The sequence below is a fragment of the Impatiens glandulifera genome, chromosome 5 (genome assembly GCF_907164915.1).
Source record: "Impatiens glandulifera chromosome 5, dImpGla2.1, whole genome shotgun sequence".
NCBI classification, from domain to species: Eukaryota; Viridiplantae; Streptophyta; class Magnoliopsida; order Ericales; family Balsaminaceae; genus Impatiens; species Impatiens glandulifera.
In genome coordinates this window covers 46,254,953-46,276,916 of record NC_061866.1, presented here as the reverse complement: position 1 = coordinate 46,276,916, position 21,964 = coordinate 46,254,953, and the positions used below count along the sequence as shown (strand labels likewise).

The following is a 21,964-nucleotide window of genomic DNA, read 5'->3' as shown; positions in this document are numbered from 1 at the left end:
TACTATGGCAATGCAGATTGGGAATGTGCTATAAGCCAAAAAAATGTAAGTTAAATATTTTCACATTTTATTTGTTTCACAAATCTTTAATAAATAACCGGTGAATTATCATTTTCTTAGGCAAAGGGAATGATTGAAGCTTTGCGAGCCAAATACACCGCAATGATCATCCGTTCAAGTTTGAACCGAAATCTAAGGAACATCTATTGAAGTATCTGGAAATTTTGAAAGAAGATTGTCCTGAAACATTTAACCTGTATAATAATCCAAGTATATAAATTTTTTGTCTTCAATTATTTTCTAGTCTTCAATTATAGTATGAGTTAAAAAACAAGAAACAAGTATAATATGAGTTGAAAATGCCATTTCGTGACAAGAAAACAAGTATAATATGAGTTGAAAATACCATTTCGGGACAAAAACAAAGTAGTTTAGGGACAAGAAACGTTTGGTTTAGGGACAAGAAACGTGTGGTTTCGGGACAAGAAATGAATGGTTTCGGGACCCGAAAAGTTGTTTCGGGATAAGAAACGTGTGGTTTCGGGACCCGAGAAGTTGTTTCGGGACAAGAAACGTGTGGTTTCGGGACCCGAGAAGTTGTTTCTGGACAAGAAACGTGTGGTTTCGGGACCCGAGAAGTTGTTTCGGGACAAGAAACGTGTGGTTTCGGGACCCGAAATGGATGGTTTCGGGACCCGAAATGGATGGTTTCGGGACCCGAAATGGATGGTTTAGGGACCCGAAAAGTTGTTTCGGGACCCGAAATGGATGGTTTCGGGACCCGAAAAGTTGTTTCGGGACAAGAAACGTGTGGTTTCGGGACCCGAAAAGTTGTTTCGGGACCCGAATTGGATGGTTTCGGGACAAGAACATTATCAAATAAGTACTATCTTCGTTAAAGATATGATAAAAAAGTAAAAATATTCAAAGTGACAACAACATTATCAAATAAGTACTCTCTTCAATATCAAATAAATACTATCTTCGTTAAAGATATGATAAAAAAGTAAAAATATTCAAAGTGACAACAACATTATCAAATAAGTACTCTCTTCATTATCAAATAAATACTATCTTCGTTGAATGTTATCCCCACACGCATTATCTTCGACATATACTTGAGAGGACAAAAGTGATGTAAAGGAAAATTGAGTTGAAAGTGGATCATTCCATTGCTGTTGTTGTTGTGTTGAATCCAAAACTGTAGATGTTGTGGCCGTATCTCTCTTCTTTTTTGATCTCGAAGTCTTGGGGATTTTTTCAATTAAGGATTGTTTCCTCTTTGTTGGTGGTCGTCCTCGACTTCTAACTTTGTTAGGAGAGTGTATCAAAATGGATGTAGCGGGAGATTGAAATGGAGATGGAGATGGAGATGCTTCTGTGCTTTGGTCTTTAGATGCTTCAGTATGGCTTCCATGATTAAGTGACATAAACTGTTCCATCAAGCCTTTTATTCCGTTCATCCAAAAAGAACAGCTGACTTCAGATTTTACTCCAACTTGTTGAACCTCTTGCATCAATCGAGTTAGACTATTGTGACGTTTTTTTTCTTCAACAGACATATCTGAATCATAAATGTTGGTGATATTTTGATACCCACGCTTAATATCTTTACGCCACCGGTCCATTATATAATGCATTGGTACCTCATTCACCCTCATTTTTTTCAATACAGCCATGATATGCCTACACAAAACACCTCTGAACTCAAACAATCGACATTGACATTTCACATTGCAATCATTTTCTGTGTAATGTACTTTGTAAGAAACATCTCTTACATGTTCTCCATTAACCCCCAGAATGATTTCCTCAACTCTAAATATACTAACTGACCCTTCCTCTTCAATGACTGAGATGTCGCACAACATCAAACCTCTAACTTCTTCTTGAACCAATCTAAATATATCTGGAGTGTAGAAGGTTTGGTATTGTCTTTCAAAGGCAAATCCACTTACAGTTGGTATCAAAGAATTAAAAGGTTTGAAATCCAATTTCTTTTCTCTCTCGATATTTCGCAACAGAGCCCTATCATATTGCTCGACGAATTGTTTGAGAGATGTTTTGGACTACACGTAGTCATCAAGAATGCGTTCATACTTTCACTCCGTTGAGATGTTGACATGCCGGCCCAAAAATTGTCCTTTGACATAAACAGGTATCCATTTAGATCTTTCCAAATACAAAGATTTCAACCAAACATTATCTTCCAACTGATAATCTTCAATTAATCTATTCCAATCATCTTCACATTGTTGAATATTTATGGAATTGTATACTATGTTTTTCAGCCTCTTCTTTATTAGATGATATTCAGTATGGCTTCCAAGTTTTATAGGAAGTTTCTTCATTATATGCCACAAACAAAATCGATGATGAGTTTTAGGAAATACCTTCTCAATTGCAATCGCCATGGATCGACATTGGTCTGTGATTATGGCATTTGGAGGTCTATCATGCATACATTCCAACCAAGTTCTAAACAACCAAGTGAAAGAATTTGAATCCTCACTTGACAATAATCCACATCCAAGCAAAATGGATTGACCATGATGATTAACACCAACAAACGGAGCGAAAGGCATGTCATAGCGATTTGTCAAATAGGTTGTATCGAAAGAGATAACATCATGAAAATCTTCAAAGGCAGCCCTGCACCTACCATCTGCCCAAAACACGTTTTTAATTCGGGATTCCTCGTCCAAATCAATAAGGTAGAAGAAGTTTGAGTTCCTGGTTTGCATTCTTAAGAAATAATTAGTGAGTGCTTCAGCATCCCCAATCCCTAACCTCAACCGTCGTGCTTCTGTAACGTAATTTCTACATGTCCTCTCATCGAAAGACATGTTTTCATACCCTCCAGCTTCAACTACAAGTGATTGAAATGTTTTGGCCACAGTTATTCCAGCTTCATCGTTTGTATCCAATCTTCTTTTACATTTCCGTCAATCACTTTGTAGGATCTAACATGACGTATTCTCTTTGGGCTTAATGTATGGTTGTGCTCAAGAGAAATACTTGTTATCACATATTCCCCTTCATTTCGAACAACAACATTAATCTTTGCTTTACAATCTGTCTTCGTTATTGGTCTAGGCTGATGAAACTTATTTTTTGCTTTCGATTCTTTCATAAAACTCTTGGCACAACCAACGCTGAAATATTTCCTCTTACCACCTACATTTTTGCTCCCTAATTTGGTAATGCCGAATCCCGTTAAGTGGGCATATGATGTGTAGAATTCAAGAAGTTGTTCTTCGGAGGAAAATGTCATTCCAACACTAGGAATGTGACTGCAAAAATTATGTGAAACCGTAAGAAAAAGTCCATAAAACACCCATTTCGGGTCCCGAATCCAACCATTTCGGGTCCCGAAACAACCCGTTTCGAGTCCCGAAACCACCTTTCGGGTCCCGAAACAACCAGTTTCGGGTCCCGAAACAACCCGTTTCGAGTCCCGAAACCACCTTTCGGGTCCCGAAACAACCAGTTTCGGGTCCCGAAACAACCCGTTTCGAGTCCCGAAACCACCTTTCGGGTCACCAAACAACCTTTCGGGTCCCGAAACAACAAGTTTCGGGTCCCGAAACCACCCGTTTCGGGTCCCGAAACCACCTTTCAGGTCCCGAAACCACCTATTTCGGGTCCCGAAACAAAACAATGTTTGTCCCGAAATGGTTGGTTTTGACCCTTTCTTGTCCCGAAACGACTCATTTCGGGTCCCGAAACACAAAATTTTTTTACCCGAAACACAACATTTTCTTACAAGACACCACACATTTCGGGACAAGGAAGGACCATTTCTTGTCCCGAAACCAACCATTTCGGGACAAGGAAGGACCCTTTCTTGTCCCGAAACCACTAGATCTGTTCAGGGTACCTTTGGGGTTCAACGGGGGTGGAACTGTTCAGGTTAAGTTCTTCATCTACTGGGTTGTTCAAGTTTGGTGCTTCTGTATCCTGAAAATTCAAACCGTTTAAATCCATATATACATCTGTAAAATGTAAAACCCTAGATCTGTAAAATCTAAACCCTAGATCTATAAAATCTAAACTCTGGATCTATTAAAAAAATAATAAAGATCCTTAAAAGGATACCATTGAGAAGTAAATGCAGCCGTGGAAAAAAATAAATGCAGCCGGAGAAGAGAAATAAATGCTGCCGGAGCTGGAGAAGAGAAATAAATGAAGCGTTTCAGAGAGAGAAAGAAATGCAGAAATATGAAACCCTATTGGGTGAAAGAGGATATGCAGAAACGTTTTATTTTTTTTTTATTTTTTTTTTCTTTCTCTCTCCTAGCTGGCAAGGCCACGTAGGATTCGTGGCCTTGCTTTCGCTAGTCATTCGTTGGCTTTATCATTTCTCTATTTATAATTGGTTGCATTCTTGGATGTTCTTATATTGTTGGTGAGAAAATTGAGTTCTCCTCTCGTTCACTTTTTGTACAATACATTCTTAGCATAAAGTTTTTTTTTTTATAAATATACACCAAATTTTGTTTTTGTTGTTGCCTAAGTGTTGGATTTGGTTAGATGGGTAGTAGAAGTGTTGGAAATTTTATTTATTTATTTTTAATTTAAAAGGGCTATCAATCTAACTGTACTGTGAAGCAATACTTATAATTCTGAAATCTTCATCATCAAGAACAACAGTTGTCTTGCTTAAAACTTAACCCTTGTTTGATGAGAGAAAGAAAGAATCAATCTTAAGTTTTGTTCTCTCCACATGGACTTGTTTACTTTATATACAACTGTTTCTTCTGGAAAGTTTATTATCATTAACATTATTGTTATGAAAAAAAGCATCTTCTTTGTTTTTAAAACATCCAGCTCTCATTCCAACTGTCAATTACAAAAGTAATGATATAATTTGGTGAATTTGGTGCTTAATTTAAATGTTTTAAAGAATATGGGCAAGTTTTTGTAAATATAACAAAACTAAAAGGACTAGTTTGAATATTTCGGTTGCTAAGAAAATATCCAACTTTATGGTCCCTAGAGAGATAAGATGTTTATTTACCGTTAGATGTGGCACGTAGTTTGATGCTCATCTTTAAAAAAAACCAAAAAAAAAACAGAAGAGATCCAACCTGTCACCTCCACGTGTCGGTTGATGAGTTGGACCGCATAATGTAACTTGACTTTATAGTTTATATAAACCCTCTTATTATTAATTGAACCAAACCCATTTCGTTTTCTTCTTCTTCTTCATTATTCATTATCAGGTAGGGCAGTTTTTCGAGAACTTGAAAGAAAGAAAGAAAGAAAGAGAAAATGGGGAAGTTTGAAGAACAGGTGAAGGACAGAGCAAAGGAGCTGAAGAATCTGTTCCAGAAAGGAGTGAAGATTGTGGGAAATTCTTGCAAGAAGGGATGGAAGAAGGTCAAGAATATCAAAAGTTGATTAAGAAAGAGTATTTTGATTTTGATTTTCATAGTAAAAGGATTGATTCTGATGTTTAATTACCTCTACATCTTATTCTTCTTCTATTCGTTTTAATCTTCAATGTTTCTTATGGAAATTTACTTACTGAAATTTATATAATATTTTTGTACTCAGAGTTCATAGACCCATTTTATTTTTTTCAATTTCTTACATAATATCTAGAATCAAAAGATTGCATATATTTAGAATAAGATTATAAACAAAAAAGATTGTTTCTTTACTATCTACTTTTGTTATAAATTTTGTGAATAACCGATCTCATTCAATGAAAATGAAAGACTTCACCAATTGATTTAATAATAATCACTTATTTATTCAAATGATCTTAAATGTATTATAATTTTTTTTTATTTGAAGATTTAACACTATTTACATGTCTTCTAGATCATTACCTAATTTTTTTCTATAAATAAATTGATTGTTATATTTTTTAAAAGTTGCTATAAATATAAATTATTGACAATATTATGGGCAAAATGGGTGAACCTATCAATTTTGGAATTTTCCCTAAAAGATTCAAGAATACTCTATCAGGAAGAAATTTGCAAGGAAGCAAACGAAAGTATTGATAATGACATGAATAATAAGTCCATTTCATGAATGGACCATTCTCATCCTGACCCAAATTGAATTGGGTCTTGTTTGATTTAACTTATTTACATACATACATTAAATGAAATAAAGAAGAACAAGATCTAGTCTTGAATGTATATAAAAAAGAACCCAATTCAACCTTGTAGTAACCAATGGTCTATAGCCCAGATCATAACTTTTACATATAAAAAGTTTTTGTATTGTACTAAGTACTAACCTAAGAGCAATGGAGGGCTCAGAAGAGCAGGAGACAGAACATTAAACAACAGAAGAGAAAGAAACATAATCTTCCCAATGATCTGTCTGTTTCCACCAAGTGCCTTCTCATTCTAGGACTACTGCTTCCTGCTAGCCTATAAGAGTACTCTCCATTATACAAATTCCCAAATATCCTCTCATAAACCATTCGGCCAGCCAACGCCGCCGCAGGCTGTAACAATGTTTGGTGGTGATGAAATTGTTGTTGCTGACAGTTTGGAGATACACAGGAGGATGAAGAGGGAGGACTTGAAGGTCTTCTAGGGATTATGATTTTGTCATTGGAGGAGGATGATGAGGGTTTAGAACAAGTTTGGCCTTTGGCATAAAGAGGGATAAGTTTTCTTTCTGAAATGTTGGTTTTGCATACTGGGCATTGTGGTTTCATTTTCTCCTTTTCTTCTTCTTCTTCTTCTACTTCTGAATTGGATGTTTTGAAATGGATCCATTTGTAGATACATGGCCAGCAGTAGAGGTGACCGCATAATGTCACCACTGGATCATGTACAGGATCTAAACAGATGTTGCATTCAAATCCACCAGATGAACAATTATTTCCTTCATTTTCATCTGGGTAATTTGATATGCACTTCTCAATTGAAGTACCACCATACTCTGGTTGTTGAAAGTATTGATCCATGGCCCCTAGTGTGTAGTTTCTGGAAATCAGATGCAAAAGATTTCAGGTTTTAATTCCTAGAAGATATCAAAATCAAATCAGCAGGAAACAAATTGAAATCAAAACAGCCAAAATCCAGATTCTGTGGGCACAAAAACTCAAAACCAGGTCACGAAACTAGATGCAATCAGATTGGCAGAGAAGAAAGAAGGAGAAATCAGCACATCAATCATCATCATCATCATCATAAGTTGGGATATTCAATAATAAGTAAAAAACAAGGGGCCCTGCCTGGTGAAGACAAACTGCGGGCGTAAATGATTTATAAACAGATGGAAACACACAAACAACACCGCAGTATGTATGATATGATACCTAAGCTTGAAAAATCAGATTCTTAACTCTCCAACAAGTAAAGAAGAATCGATAATCTCGAATGAAGAAAAGAATCCATCCATCCATCCATTCAGTACAAAAATTAAAAAAGCAGGTACCAAAACCATCAAAGGGAAAAGCCAAATAAACCGGCAGGAATATCTGATAATCAATTAAATCTATTCGAAAATAATATTAATCGAACTAAGCTTATCGGGAATCAATTAAACCTTTGTTGATTGATAAACAGAATCCGATATCATACAATAGAATAGATGAAAGCATGATAAATCTGAGAGAGATTACCTGAAATTGTTCGATCTTCTTCAATTGGCACGTCTACAAGCTTATAGAGATTCAACGGTCCAACTGAGAGGAGTAGAAGAAGAAGAACGACAGGAGACAGACAGGAGGGTTTCGATATTAAGAGCAACTAAGAATAATATAAAAACCATGCACTATATATATTAGAGAAGAAGGAGATCGAAGAAATGGCAATAAAAATCATTATACATAAAAATAAAATGGAAAATCATTAACTCTTTCATTTAAAAATACTATTTCAACCAAAAATATAATAATACTATTTGTTAAGTATTTCCAACCCTTCATGTGGAGAAAAAGATAGACATTTAATTCCCTAAAATTGAAATATATATTTATAAATTTATTGAACACATTCATTTTCATAAAAGTATTTTATAATAAACTAATATTACACCTTCATAATCATAAAATGAAATATAATTTTTTAAATAATTTATTTTACATTTATATGCTAATATAAATAATAATATTTTAGAAATGATAAAAGTTTTGATAAAAAAAATCAACTTAACAATCACAATGGATACAATAATTTAATGATGAGATAATTAAATTTGTGGTAGAAAAGTATAGTTGAATGGAAAATAAATTACCATAAATTATACTTAATTAAGTTAATAGACGTCTAATGAGTTCAAATTTAGGATCTCATAAGGTTGGAGTCTAAAACAAGTAATAAAAGTTTATAAATAATATAAATTTGAGACCATTTTAAATCTTTTCAAAAAAACATAAAAAAACAAAAATTAAATAAAAAAATCTTATTAGCAACTATAACTAAATTATAAATTTTTTTTTGATGAAATATCCCTCGTAAGAGGTCTAATTACAAAAAAGGCCCACGGTTGATAAAATTAGCAAAAAGGGCCTTTTTGCCTTGAGAAAAGTCTGTAATACCCATCCATCGCGCACCTGTTTTACCGCTCAAGTACGAAAAATGCATTTCTCGTATTTAGTATTTCTCGCATTTGGTGCTCAATTACGAGAAATGTATTTCTCGCATTTGGTATTTTCTCGCATTTGATATATTTCTCGCATTTGATGTATTTCTCGCATTTTGTAGAAAGTGAATATACCAAATTTTGGCCATATGTTTTCAACTCATCTGCATTTTGACATATGTGTCTCATGGGGTATCACAACCAAATATTCAAGCCTATCACAAATTTTAACTCATGGAATATCACAACCAAACATTGGCAGAAAAATAGAATGCCTACAAATTTTTATATTCAAGACTATCACAACAAAACATTTTAACTATTGGGACATTTTACATTAACTTTGTTCTTCTATATTGGGACATTTTACAATAATTTTGTTCATTTTGCTTACTAATGATAAATTTTAATTTATCTTTGGAGATAACTAAGAACATCCCCGACCAACATAGAAAGGGCGTTTAAAGAAATTTTCATTCATTATTTGATAAATACTTCCACATGGAATTTAAGAGGCATTTTTGTGTATTTTTTACATTTAATCTATTTGTCTATTCAATATGTTTTCTTTACTAGTATGATTTTGGAAATAATAAAATAAGTTTGTAAGCAAAACCCACTACTTGCCAAGAATAAAAATAATATCTTAGAACAATTTCAATGCATTTTTAGTATTACTGGATAACAACTTAGGGCACTGAAAGACTTAAATGATAAGTATGAAATTTACAATACAACTAACAAGTAGTGTTTTCACATAGGTCTTCTAGAAACATACAACAAAAACAAAGAAACCAGGCCTTTGGGAAGCAGCAGCCCTGAAATGGATATGTAGAATTGGACCATATTTGGAACATTCTGACTCAACATCATCTTTTATTTCCAAATCATACTCTGGGTCCATCTGCAACATAGTTGTAAAAATCTCAAAACAAAACAAAAAAGTGATTTGGAAAAAAAAAAGAAAAAAATACCTCCATGGTCGGATCAAACATATTCTTCAAGATGAGACATTCACTGGGGATTCCAATAGGCTCCGACACCACAATTGTTGGAAGAAGTGCAGCAGGAATGGCAGCTTGTCCATTCATGGGTAAGGGTAAGGTAACAACCTGTTGACCTGAAGCTACCCCATTTAGCGCTGGTACTCCAAAAGACCCCGTAATACTACAAAAACATCATACATTAATGCTATGAAAATATTAGCCTATTTAGAAATTAGTATTTTGCAACATCTATCACAACCATAATCTAATTAAAAAATTGGAAGAGATTGTGATCATAATATTTTCAAGATCATTATAATTTTTTGCAAACATAACAAATGTAGATTTTCACAATAGAAATCAACATTAACTTCTTTTAACAAGACAGTCCAATATGTTTCAGAATACAACAAAAACAGAGACAAATTTGTTGCGGTGTCACTCCTATCAAGCTTCTGCATGAGCAATGCTCTTAATTGTGCATTCAATGGCTGAGATTTTAAAAGTTATACATTAAAGAGACACCATCGTAATAAATTCAAGTGTGCATGCTTCAAACACCCTTATAACCTCTACATTATCTACACATGATTCCAAGCAACTTAAGCATTTCATTAAGCCCATCTTTTTACGAGAGTAGTGAATTACACCAAAGTCAAAAAGGTAGGAAGAAACTTTAAAATGATTGTTTACATTTTCTTTTGTGAAAAGGAAAACCCATGTATAAAAAACGGTTTACTTAAACAAGATGAAAACACTAGTTGTACACAATTATTGGTAATAGTAACATCAATTTTTTTATAAATTACCACCACTTTCATAACTCACCAGACCACCACCATCGTCATCATCAAAATCAGCTGCTTTGGCACCTGAGTCTTGCACCCTAACATGATCAGTAACTGATGAAACCTGGACTAAATACTGATATGTTAGTTCAGAAAACAACAGAATATATATTTAGATAATTCATTGCCTATTCGAAGACCATTAGTAACTGATGAAACTTACTGTGCAGGTGCTCAAAAAGTGTTCCATTTGGAGCATATTCAAAGACCATCATTCTTGTGAAAGGCTGCTCTTCTTCCCAAAAACCGATCAGATTCACAAAGTTCTTATGGTTTACCCGCGAAAGTGTCGCAATCTGGACGACATCAAAAGTAAACACAATGATGAAAAAGTCACTAAAATAGGAAAGACCTTAACTTATTCTCCATACCTTCTTTCTGAATTGACCCTCTAATGATTTAGACCAATCTTCAACAGACTTCATTGCTGTAGAAATAACTGCTATCTCTACTCCACTAGAAAGAGTCCCTTTATAAACTGTTCCGTCTGATAATGAACCGATTATATTACTGAAATCTTCGCAAGCAGTTACCAGTTTCGATCTCTACAGCTTTGGAACACCTGAAATGCAGGTCCGGTAATTGAAAGGGATAAAATATTGCTAAATTTACGTATCAAGAAGATATAAAATCTTGAATTACTAACTAATGACAAATGTTTTTCTTAGCTGACCACTCAACCCAGTAGCCCAAGGTCCCACCATTACCACCTTATTTCGTCGACAAAAGAAAATGCCAAGAGCGGAAGCCACAAAGAAAAAAGACCCTCCTACTCCAAACCAGATCATTGCACGGTAAATGTGTTTGGAGTGATTGTGGGGAATCATATTTGGGGAAGGTGGCAAAGAAGGATGGCTTAGTGGAGGTAAATGAGTTTCTAGTCGTGAAATTGGTGTTAATACATGAGAAGGTGATGGAACAAATGATTTAGATGGAGAAGACGATAATGGTGATGGTGATGGGCTTGGTGACAAAGACATATGTGATTGGATTGGAGACGGTGAGGGTGAAGCCGAATGCAAAGATGGTGAAGGTGATGGTGATAATTTGGGCTTCCTCTTATGGTGGTCAGCATTTGTCTGCAGTAGTTTCCGTTTTGAGATCCTACAAGAAAACCAACTCATCAGAGTCAGATCATATAAAAAGAGAGAAAAAAAGTATCGGGTTTTTGCTGTAGTTCTATATCGACGAGATTTACCATGAACTAGAACTACTAGTGCAACTGGGACCCGTGAAAGAAATACAAATTGTTGCCAAGATTAATTGGCAAAGATCCACTGAAATTATTGTAGCCTAGATCCAACACTTCAAACTCTTTAAGTTTTCCAATCTCTTCTGAAACTCTTCCCCACAAAGAGTTATTACGTAAATTGCTTCAGGAAGTTAAAGCACATAAATATGAAAAAGGATATTCAACAGCAAACATGAAATCCAATCAGATATAGATTGCATATTTGGATTCTCACATGGATTTAAGGTAAGTTAGCTTTCCTAACTCAGGTGCAAGTGTTCCATTAAGACAAAGATTTTTCAGATTTCTGCAGTTTTAAGTCAAACAATAAATTTACCAAAGTTTCCTAAACCTAAACCTAAACATAGTGGATCAACACTGCCCATTCAAAGTTACAGCCGCCTTGGCATTTTCAAGTTTGGAAAACTATAAAAGAAAAGAATAAATATATAGTTCTTAACTGAAGAACATATATGTTACACTGATTCTTCTCGTCGTGAGCCATGAATTTGGAGTTGCGCTTGATGTAACTATTGTAGAGTTTGTGATGAAAGAGCCCGTCGACAACCATAATTACTGAATTTTGCATCTTGTTTGAAACCACCATTCCCACCATGAGTTTCATTTCTCTCTTTCTACTCTTTGTAGAATCGTAGTAGATTATTCAATCGTCTTCTTTCGTAGTCTATTGTAGATCGATATGAAACCCTAACCGTTTTTATATATTTTACAAATGTCTGAATCTCAACATATACTCAGATATACCAAATGCGAGAAATATATCAAATGCGAGAAATACTAAATGCGAGAAATACATTTCTCGTAATTGAGCGGTAAAACAGACGTGCGAGGGATATTACAGACTTTTCACATGGCAAAAAGGTCTTTTTTGCCAACTTTATCAACCGTTGGCCTTTTTTGAAATTAGACCTCCTATGAGGGCCATTTCATCAAATTTCCCAAAATATCCAATAAGTTACTTGACTGAATTCTAATATGAAAGTAAATATATAATAAGTTAGAATCCAATTTATAATTTTTTTTTTAATTTTAAATGAGAATTAAACTTTTAAACAAAAAGTATATTTCACGTTATTAATCATGTGAATATTTTAATTTAAAAAGTAAAACCAATGGTAGTATATTACAATATAATATTTTAATGCTAGTAGATACGATAAGAATCGAGTCAAAATCAAGATTGTCGGCACGTCTGGCACGTTCGGCAGAATTGACATGGTTAGCACGGTCGCGTGATTCAGTTGATTTGGTAGTCGGAATTCGAGAAACGTGGTCGAAGTTATGATCATTGGCACGTCTGACACGTTTGGAACGAACGACACGACCGATACGTCTAACACGTTCGACACATCGGGAAAATCGTATAGGATTATAAGTTACGAAATCAAAAACACTGGCTAGGGTTTGAACAAGGTCATCGTTTAAGATTGTTTCTCTGACTTTAATCCCTTGTTCTGAAGTCTTATTAAAACATGGGTAAAAGAAAAAACAACAAGGCAAAAAAGTGTAGGACTTTGTTCTTAAATGAATCAAAAACACTGCTGAGAAAGAAATTAACAAAATAGTTGAAAAAATAATTGATGAAAAAGTGCATAGCAAAGACTCAATTTATACTCAAAAGTTTTTTTTAAAATTAATGTAGGGATCAAGATGAAGAAAGAAGGAGTTTGAAAGATAGGGTATAATGAAATGGTCAATTTATTTGGACTAAAAAACAAAATCACCAAATATTTGATACATACTAAGAAATGAGAGATTGTACTTAGCAATGAGAAAATAAAAAACACAACCGTCCAACTTAACATTCACTATCTCCACAACTGGAATTTACTCAAGAATAATGAATATGAAGTGATAGTAAAATTGTATGTTGCAACAATGAGCGAGCTAATGAAGACTCTTAAATCGAAGACTTATACTATTAGAAATAATTCTACATGGAAAATCAATAAAGTCTAGAAGAACAACATTGGAAAAATGCTGAAAATCATTTATACAAAGGAAAAATATACTTAGACAATGTACAAACAAAAGTAGAGGTACTAAATTATCATTTTGAATTTAAATAACTGTTGTAGTAGAAGAAAATTGTGTTAAGAAATAGGAAAATATAGTGGTGAAAAACTATATAAGTAAGAATATAGTTTTCTTCCTAGTCACTAAAGATGCACTTATGAAGCAATGAGAGAAAAAGGACTAGAGAAAATTTCAGCAAATATACATGATATCTATTTTTTAAAATTCAAGAAGGAATCAAATATTGATGAAATTCAGAAAATGAACATACATATATTGGATCTAACTACATTAAGTTAGAAAGATGGTCTAGAGATTTGAATTGAAGAAGATGATGAATTAGCGCTATTATTACAATAAAATGAAAACAAAATTTAGTTTTAGAAACTCAAATAAACGGTATTATAGTTGAATGTTCTATTCAAAATTATTTTTTTTAAAACTTATTTTTTGAAACGGTTAAATCCATTCCATTAAAAATCCATTCCCACTTTTGAGATTTTTAATGAAATGGATTTAACCGTTTCAAAAAATAAGTTTTAAAAAAAATAATTTTGAATGGAACATTCAACTATAATACCTTTTTTGAGTTTCTAAAACTAAATTTTGTTTTCATTTTATTGTAATAATAGCGCTAATAAACCAATATAATAATATTAATTTTAACACATAAATGATAGTTAATCATTTAGATCTTAATTATTAAACCTAATTACTTGTTTAACAAATAAATTGAATCAAATTAGATCAATTTCATTTTTTTTTTAAATGATCCATGTAAATCTTGAATTTATCACTTTTAGAACATTAGTACACTCTATCTAGTTATGATTTAAATTAATAATTTTTAGATTGGTTCATTAAACTTTCAATGATCGTAGTCGTCTATTACGTATCATTCATAATGTTATTATTGTGATTTTTTTTGAATTTGTTCTGAATAGTCGGTCGAGGGAGTTAATCGTTGTTTTTTAAGACGTACGAGCTCGATAACATATTAAGTAATGTTAAACCGTTAAACAATTCTTATCATTTATTTTTTCGTTGTGCTTAAAGTATTCCTATCATTTTTAATAAATGGTGTATAACTATATGTAAATCTAAAGAGATATAGTTAAAAGAAATTAGAGAATTGTTAAGTATTTTGATAAGTCTTACCTAAATAACTAACTTAACAAAAAAAAATGATTTCACATAAAAAAAATAATAATAATAATTAAAAATATGGGTAAATATTTATGTAAGTAATAAAAAATTATAATGGGGTGGATTTAAATTTTATTTAGGATAGACATGAAAAAAATAATATTATATTATAAAATTTGTAAAAATATTAATTACACAATTATTTTAATTTTCTTATAAAAATCAATTATTTATTTTATAAAAAATATTTTAAACTATATTCATACAATATATATACAAACTTATAAATATTTATAATAATTTTTATAAAAATAAATAAAATAAATATTAATATTAAATAATTTTTTAAAATAATTATTTATTATTTCAACATCTAAAATAAATTTAGTTATTTTTTAGATAATATATTAGATAAAATATTTATATTTATTATAATTAAAATATATATATTAATATAATAAATATTAATAAATTTATTATTATAAGAAAACAAATTAATTAATTTATTTAATTAAAATAAATATGAAAATTTACTAAATATTAAATAAATATATTATGTACAAAAATTAAATTTTTAAGAATTTAAATAATATATAAAATTTAAATATTAACTTTGAAATACTAATAATATAATAATATAGAAAATATAAACTATGTATTAATAATATTAGATCATTTTCTTTTTACTTTAATATTTTTTATAATATTTGTTTTTAATTATTTTTTTATTAGAAATAAATTATTATAATTAGTAAAAAAATTAAAATATTTGTTTTTTTACTTATTTATTTAGTAAAAATTTTAATTAATATTTTAGTTTCAATTATTTTATTTTTAAAAATTTTATTATAAAACTTTAATATAAAAATGTTTTAAAAAGTTTATAAACTTTTAAAAATAAATGTTTAATATATTTAAAAAAATATTAATTTTAATATTTAATTAAACAAGATTTGAAAAATGATAAAGTGAGTATAGATAAAATAATAAAATAATATATTTTTTTGATTTTTATAATTATTTTATAATTATTCCTCATCTTCCAATCAATGCAAAATTAACAGCAACAAAGAAATTGCCTTAAAAAACTCCTAATTAAAATCTACATTTATCGATTTGTTTGTAAGAACAACAATCATTTTATTATTATGATAAAAGGTTAATAAACTAATTAAAAATATGCATTCAAAATACATGAGATTTAATTAAAAAATAGTATTTTCATAAAAAAAACACAATTATAAAAAATAAATAAATAACTAACTATCTTCTTTAAAATTAATTTTTTTTTATATTTATTAACAAAATTAATTTTACATAATTAAAAAATAAATAAAATATAAAAATTGTATACAGTTAATATTAATATTATTTTATTTTCAATTATAAATATATATATATATATATATAAATTTTGATACAAAATTTAAAACATAATAAATGTATAATAATAATACTTTTTATTTTTATAATTTATTAATAAGCTAATTATTTATTATTATTATTTTTTTATTGATTTATTTTAATAAATATTTAATAAAATAATATATTTAATTTTACCTAATTAAAAAATAATTAAAATTAAAATTTTTTATATAATTAATATTAATATTATTTTATTTTCAATTATTTATATATATATATATATATATATATATATTTTTAATTTCTATATAAGATTTGAAACATGATAAAGTTAATATAAATAAAGTAATAAAATAACATATTATTTTCATTTTTATAATTTATTTAATAAATTAATTATTTTTTATTATCATTTTTTATAATTATTTTTTTATTAAATTGTTTATAAATATTTAATATATATATATATATATTTAATTTTACATAATTAAAAAATAAATAAAATTTAAAATTGTTATATATTTAATATTAATTAATATTAATATTATTTTATTTTCAACTATTTATAAATATTTGTTTTATAACTTTTGTTATAAAATTTTAAAACATTGATAAAGTTATTTTTAGATAGAGTAATAATAATAATAATAATAATGTTTTTTTTTCTTTTTTATAATTTATTTAATAAATTGATTATTTTTTATAATTAGTAAAATTAAATTATTTATAAATATTTAATTTATTATATTTATAAATTTTAAATAAATTATAAAATAAAATTAGATTAATTTTTTTTGTAATAATTAATGAAATTTATAGATTTCTTTTTTTTTTTTTTTATCATTGTTTAAATAATTTTTCATAATTTTTCATAATTTCACTCTCATATATTTCTAATATAAAAGAAGAGACTTTTAAAAAAAAAAATTATTTATTTATAAATATTAATTTTAGATAATTAAAAAATAAATTAATTTTAAACTATTTATTTTATAGAGTTAAAATAACCATAAAAAATAATTTTTTTATAATTTTTTTAATAATCTAATTATATATAATTATTATTTTTTATAAAAAAACAATTTATTTATATAAAATTATTTATGTTTTATAAATTATTTTTTATAAAAAAAATATAAAATTATTTATGTTTTATAAATTATTTTTTATTAAATTGTTTATAAATATTTAAAATATATATATATTTATAAAATTTAAATAAATTATAAAATAAAATTATATTATTAATCATATAATTTTAAGTTTATAAAAGTATACTATATCTTTCTATAAACTCAAAATAAATGATGTAATAGAAAATTTTATTTTGAAAAAAAAATAATAATGTACACATTTATTTGTTTTGAACTACTCTCATTTTCTTTTTGTTTTATTTTTTTTTGTTAGATGTTTAGATTTATAGTGTGATTATTTCATTAATAAAGTTTTTAGTTATGGTCAATAAAATCATCATATATATGTAATTTGTGTAATGGATTGTCATACAAATTCATTTATATAAAAATCTAACTATCATTAACTTCTTTATTTTGTCCACCCACACTCAATTGTCATATTTAAGTAATTATTAAAATTATAAAATTTTATAATCTGTAAATTTAAAATCATAAACTTTTTATTTATTTAAAATAAAATTGTAAAATAATCATCTAAGACTTAGGTTTTTTAATTAGGGAATGAGCTGTGGAAATTAAATGGGTTGAAAAGATAAAACAAAATTAAATGGGCTTTTCTTCTGTTTTTGATTGTTATATATAATTTTATTGAGTAAGAACATACAATATAACATAATTTATGAATTAATTTTTTTTAAATTCTCATAACACTTTTTCTTTACTTAACTTACAAATGTTATATATAATATGTATATATATACTATATACAATAAATAAATAAATATATATATATATATATATATATATTATTAAATAATTAATCCAATAATATTATGAAATAGATAGTCGTGTGAGCACACCAACAAAAACCTAACAATTGTAAGGAAAATCAATCAAATATATTAAAAAGTAATGAATACAAAAATCTTTCAAAATATCTAACCGGATTCGTCGATTTTTCTATCGAACTTCATTTTCCAAACAACGGAACACAGACTTATAAAAAGTTATGATTCATCAAATAAACAAACTATACTAAAATTAAACTATTTATAATTAATAAAAGAGGAGTGATAGAGTGAGGGAATTTGGTGAGGGAATTTGGTGAGGGAATGACGTGGCATCACCTTCATTGGTTAGAAAAGGTAAAAGTGGGAGGAAAGAGAGAAAAGAGAGAAATTATTTGATTTTTTCAGCGAATAAGATTATGCCACGTCATTCCCTCACCAAATTCTCTCACCAAATTCCCTCACCTAATCATTTCTCTTAATAAAATTTGAATGATTAAGAAAATTGTAATGTAGAACAATAAATCTTCACATTTGAGACAGTTACCATATTTTGTTTTTGACTCACGAATGAACTCTATCTTATCATGTCTTAAAAAAAATTGGTTTGATTTGCTAGTAAATTTTGACAACACAAAGTATCATTATTTTATATTATGGTATTTTATCTGCAAATTTAAACTAACATGGACTTTAATTTTGTGAGGCAGTACATAAAAAAATATATAAGTATTTTTAAATTAAATTATATTTGCTAAAAATACTATTTAAGAGAAATGAGAGATCCAATTATTCTCTTTTCTTTATTTGGATCTCATTATTTCAATCTCTTTTTTCAATTGTTGAATCTTGATAGACTTTTCATTAAAAGAAGCAAGAAGATTTTATTTATCTTTTATAAATCTTTTAAATCCTTGAAAAATTTAAGAGTCTTTCCACTTAATTGAAGTTCCACAAAATCAAGTAAGCGGGAACATCCATTTTATAAATAAATGACAAAAATGTAGCAATGATTGAAATGAAAAAGGAATAACTGAAATAATAAAAAATTACCTTGTGATCTGGACATCTTACAAATCTTTTTCCAAGGTTTGAAGTTTCTCTCGTAGTTGTCCAAATCGGACATTGTAGGCCACAATAACAATAAACATTCGATATACAACTTTGAAAAAAACCTTGGAAAGAAGACATTGTAAATCTGAAAAATAACAGACAATTGAATCATAGAATTGGAAGAGAACTTATCAAAACAGAATTAGGTTCATCTAAACTTTTAGACAGTTTAGCTAATATTTAATAAATATGGTGTGCTTCATGGATCTCTCATTTTTTTTTTATATATAATATGGTGTGCTTAAATTAGAAGGAGGATGCTAATAATGTTTACATCATCTAAGATGAAGTCATTAAACTCATATGTATTCAGAAAGTTATGAAGTTAAACAATAAGGAATTATACTAGATGTTAGTACACAATTTAGGGTTTAAACATGAATTCGTCAATGTTCTTCACGATTATAAGATAGAAAAAAGGAAGTACATAAAGAGACCAGAGTTTACTTTTGCGGATGCTGGAAGAAAGAAGAATAGTCCGACGTTGCGTGCATATTTAAGAAGGTAGAGAAAGAAGGGAAGAATGAAGAGTCAGACGGCTATACTTAAATGAAAAGTGAATTTAGTGTTTTTTGTTTTAATGAATGACATTTAATATTTATTAAAAAAAAAATAATCACGTGTATTTGTTTATTTTTAAATATAAATGTCACAATTAATTTTTTGACGGACGTCCATGTTCGTAGAGGCCTTATTTTGTACAAATTAATAATACGAAGCCCCAATATATGAGGTTTTAAATATGAGGTCCGAAATTGTAATTGACATTCAATAAGAAGTCTCAATTTATAATTATGACCTTATTTATTTCGTGCATTTACATCAGACCGGACTTTAACATTACTTATACTTAAGACTTATGCTTCATCTTCTCTATTGGAATTCTTTATGTACATAGACAATAACAATGCGTTGAGGCTCGAGGAAGTATTTATTGGTTTGACGACAATAGGAATTATGGAGTACTAATCTTCGACTTGGGAAAGTATGATGGAGTGGGAACAAATAGCACGGTCTAGACTCTAGATGAGTGGTGAGAAATTAAAAAATATATATATTCTTTTAATAATTTTATTTTAATCAAATTAGTAGTTGAAGCAAATAAAAAAAACAAAAAACATTTAACACACAAAACAAAAAGCACAAGAAAAGGGAAATTTGACGAAATGGCTTTATTAATAGTCTTAATTTCAAAAAAGGCCCGCGCTTAATAATGTTTACAAAATGGGCATTTTTGCCCCGCGAAAAGTCTGTAATACCTCTTGCGCGCCTGTTTTACTACTCAATTACGAGAAATGTCATTCACGTATTTTTATCTAAAAAGCGTGAGTTGATTAACGCGTTTTAGATGAAAATGCGTGAATAATATATTTCTCGCATGTGATATTCTCGCATTTGAGATTTTTGGTCTTAATAAGCCTCCTTTTTTTATATTTATTTGTTCAAGCGTCAATGAATGAACGTACCCAATCATTGAAGGTGCTTGAGATTTGTAAGATACCACCACGAGATCCAAATTCAATTCATAAAGATTCTCTTCCTCTTACGTTTTTATCTCTTATGGCTCAAAAATCCTCCAAGCTGTCGCCTTTTCTTCTTCCAATACCCATATTCACTCCACTGCTTCTCTCAAATTGTCCTTCCACTCAAACAATCTCTTTCCGCCGCCCTAAACCCATATCCGCACCTCGCCGGAAACGTCACTTGGGTCAAAGATGAAAAAATCCCAACTCTTCACTTTTTCCCTGGCGATGCAATCTCCGTCACCATTGTCGAAGCCACCACCGCCGTCGATTTCCAACGCATCTCAAGCAAAGAGAACCTCTGCCAAGTAGACAACCTTTTCTCCTTCCTCCCACCTTGTTTGTATCTCTCGAACGGGCTGCCGTGATGTCCCTACAGATCACCCTGTTTCCGAACAACGGTTTCTGCATAGATTACACCTCAAATCACGCCGTGATCGACGACAAAACCACGACATTGTTCATGAAATCATGGGCTTGGTTTTGTAGATCCAGCGGAGACACGACGACGTTACTGGCGAATCTGACCCTGATCTACGATCGAAATGTTATAAATACGAATTTGAATGATTTGGACGAAACTTATTTAACACATTACTTGAAATATGAAGGAGAGAGTTATAAAACACTTATGAAACAGGAAATCATCTCTCTGTCAGATATGGTGATAGGCAATTTCATGTTAACACGGGCGATCTTCAGCTTGTGTGGAACAGAAGCCGGATCTTTCATTTTCAGGATGCCGGAGGAGATGCTAACGGTGGTGGGATCGAGATTTCTAATATGCATTTGCGAGAAATATACTAAATTCGAGAAATACATCAAATGCGAGAAATGTATCAAATGCGAGAAATATATCATTCACGCATTTTCATCTAAAACACATTAATCAACTCACGCTTTTTAGATAAAAATGCATGAATGACATTTCTCGTAATTGAGCGGTAAAACAGGCGCGCAAATGGTATTACAGACTTTTTCGCAAGACAAAAATGTCCGTTTTGCAAACATTATCGGGCGCGGGCCTTTTTTTGAAATTAAGGCTATTAGTAGGGCCAATTCAACAAATTTCCGCAAGAAAAAATGTATTAACAAGATAAAAGAAGACCACAAAAGTATAAAATCAAAATTACAAGAGTGACCCTCCCACATGAGATTAAACAATCAACCCAAAAAAAAAAGAAGTCAAAATATAAAATTAAATATAAACTTCATTTTCATCATGGTTGATC

The 21,964-nt window shown here is 29.7% G+C and overlaps 1 protein-coding gene and 1 pseudogene across 1 annotated transcript; both read right to left on the bottom strand.

The window, feature by feature from the left end:
• Nucleotides 1-6,160: 6,160 nt before the first annotated feature.
• LOC124940721 (E3 ubiquitin-protein ligase RMA1H1-like) lies at nucleotides 6,161-7,217 on the bottom strand. The gene has a single exon (XM_047481257.1). The coding sequence runs from the start codon at nucleotides 6,935-6,937 to the stop codon at nucleotides 6,275-6,277; it is 663 nt and encodes a 220-aa protein (XP_047337213.1). The 5' UTR covers nucleotides 6,938-7,217; the 3' UTR covers nucleotides 6,161-6,274.
• Nucleotides 7,218-10,117: 2,900 nt separating this feature from the next.
• LOC124939501 lies at nucleotides 10,118-12,240 on the bottom strand (annotated as a pseudogene).
• Nucleotides 12,241-21,964: the final 9,724 nt, after the last annotated feature.

Coding starts and splice junctions, on each gene's coding strand:
- LOC124940721 (XM_047481257.1), bottom strand. CDS start 6,937: ATGGATCAATACTTTCAACAACCAGAGTATGGTGGTACTTCAATTGAG.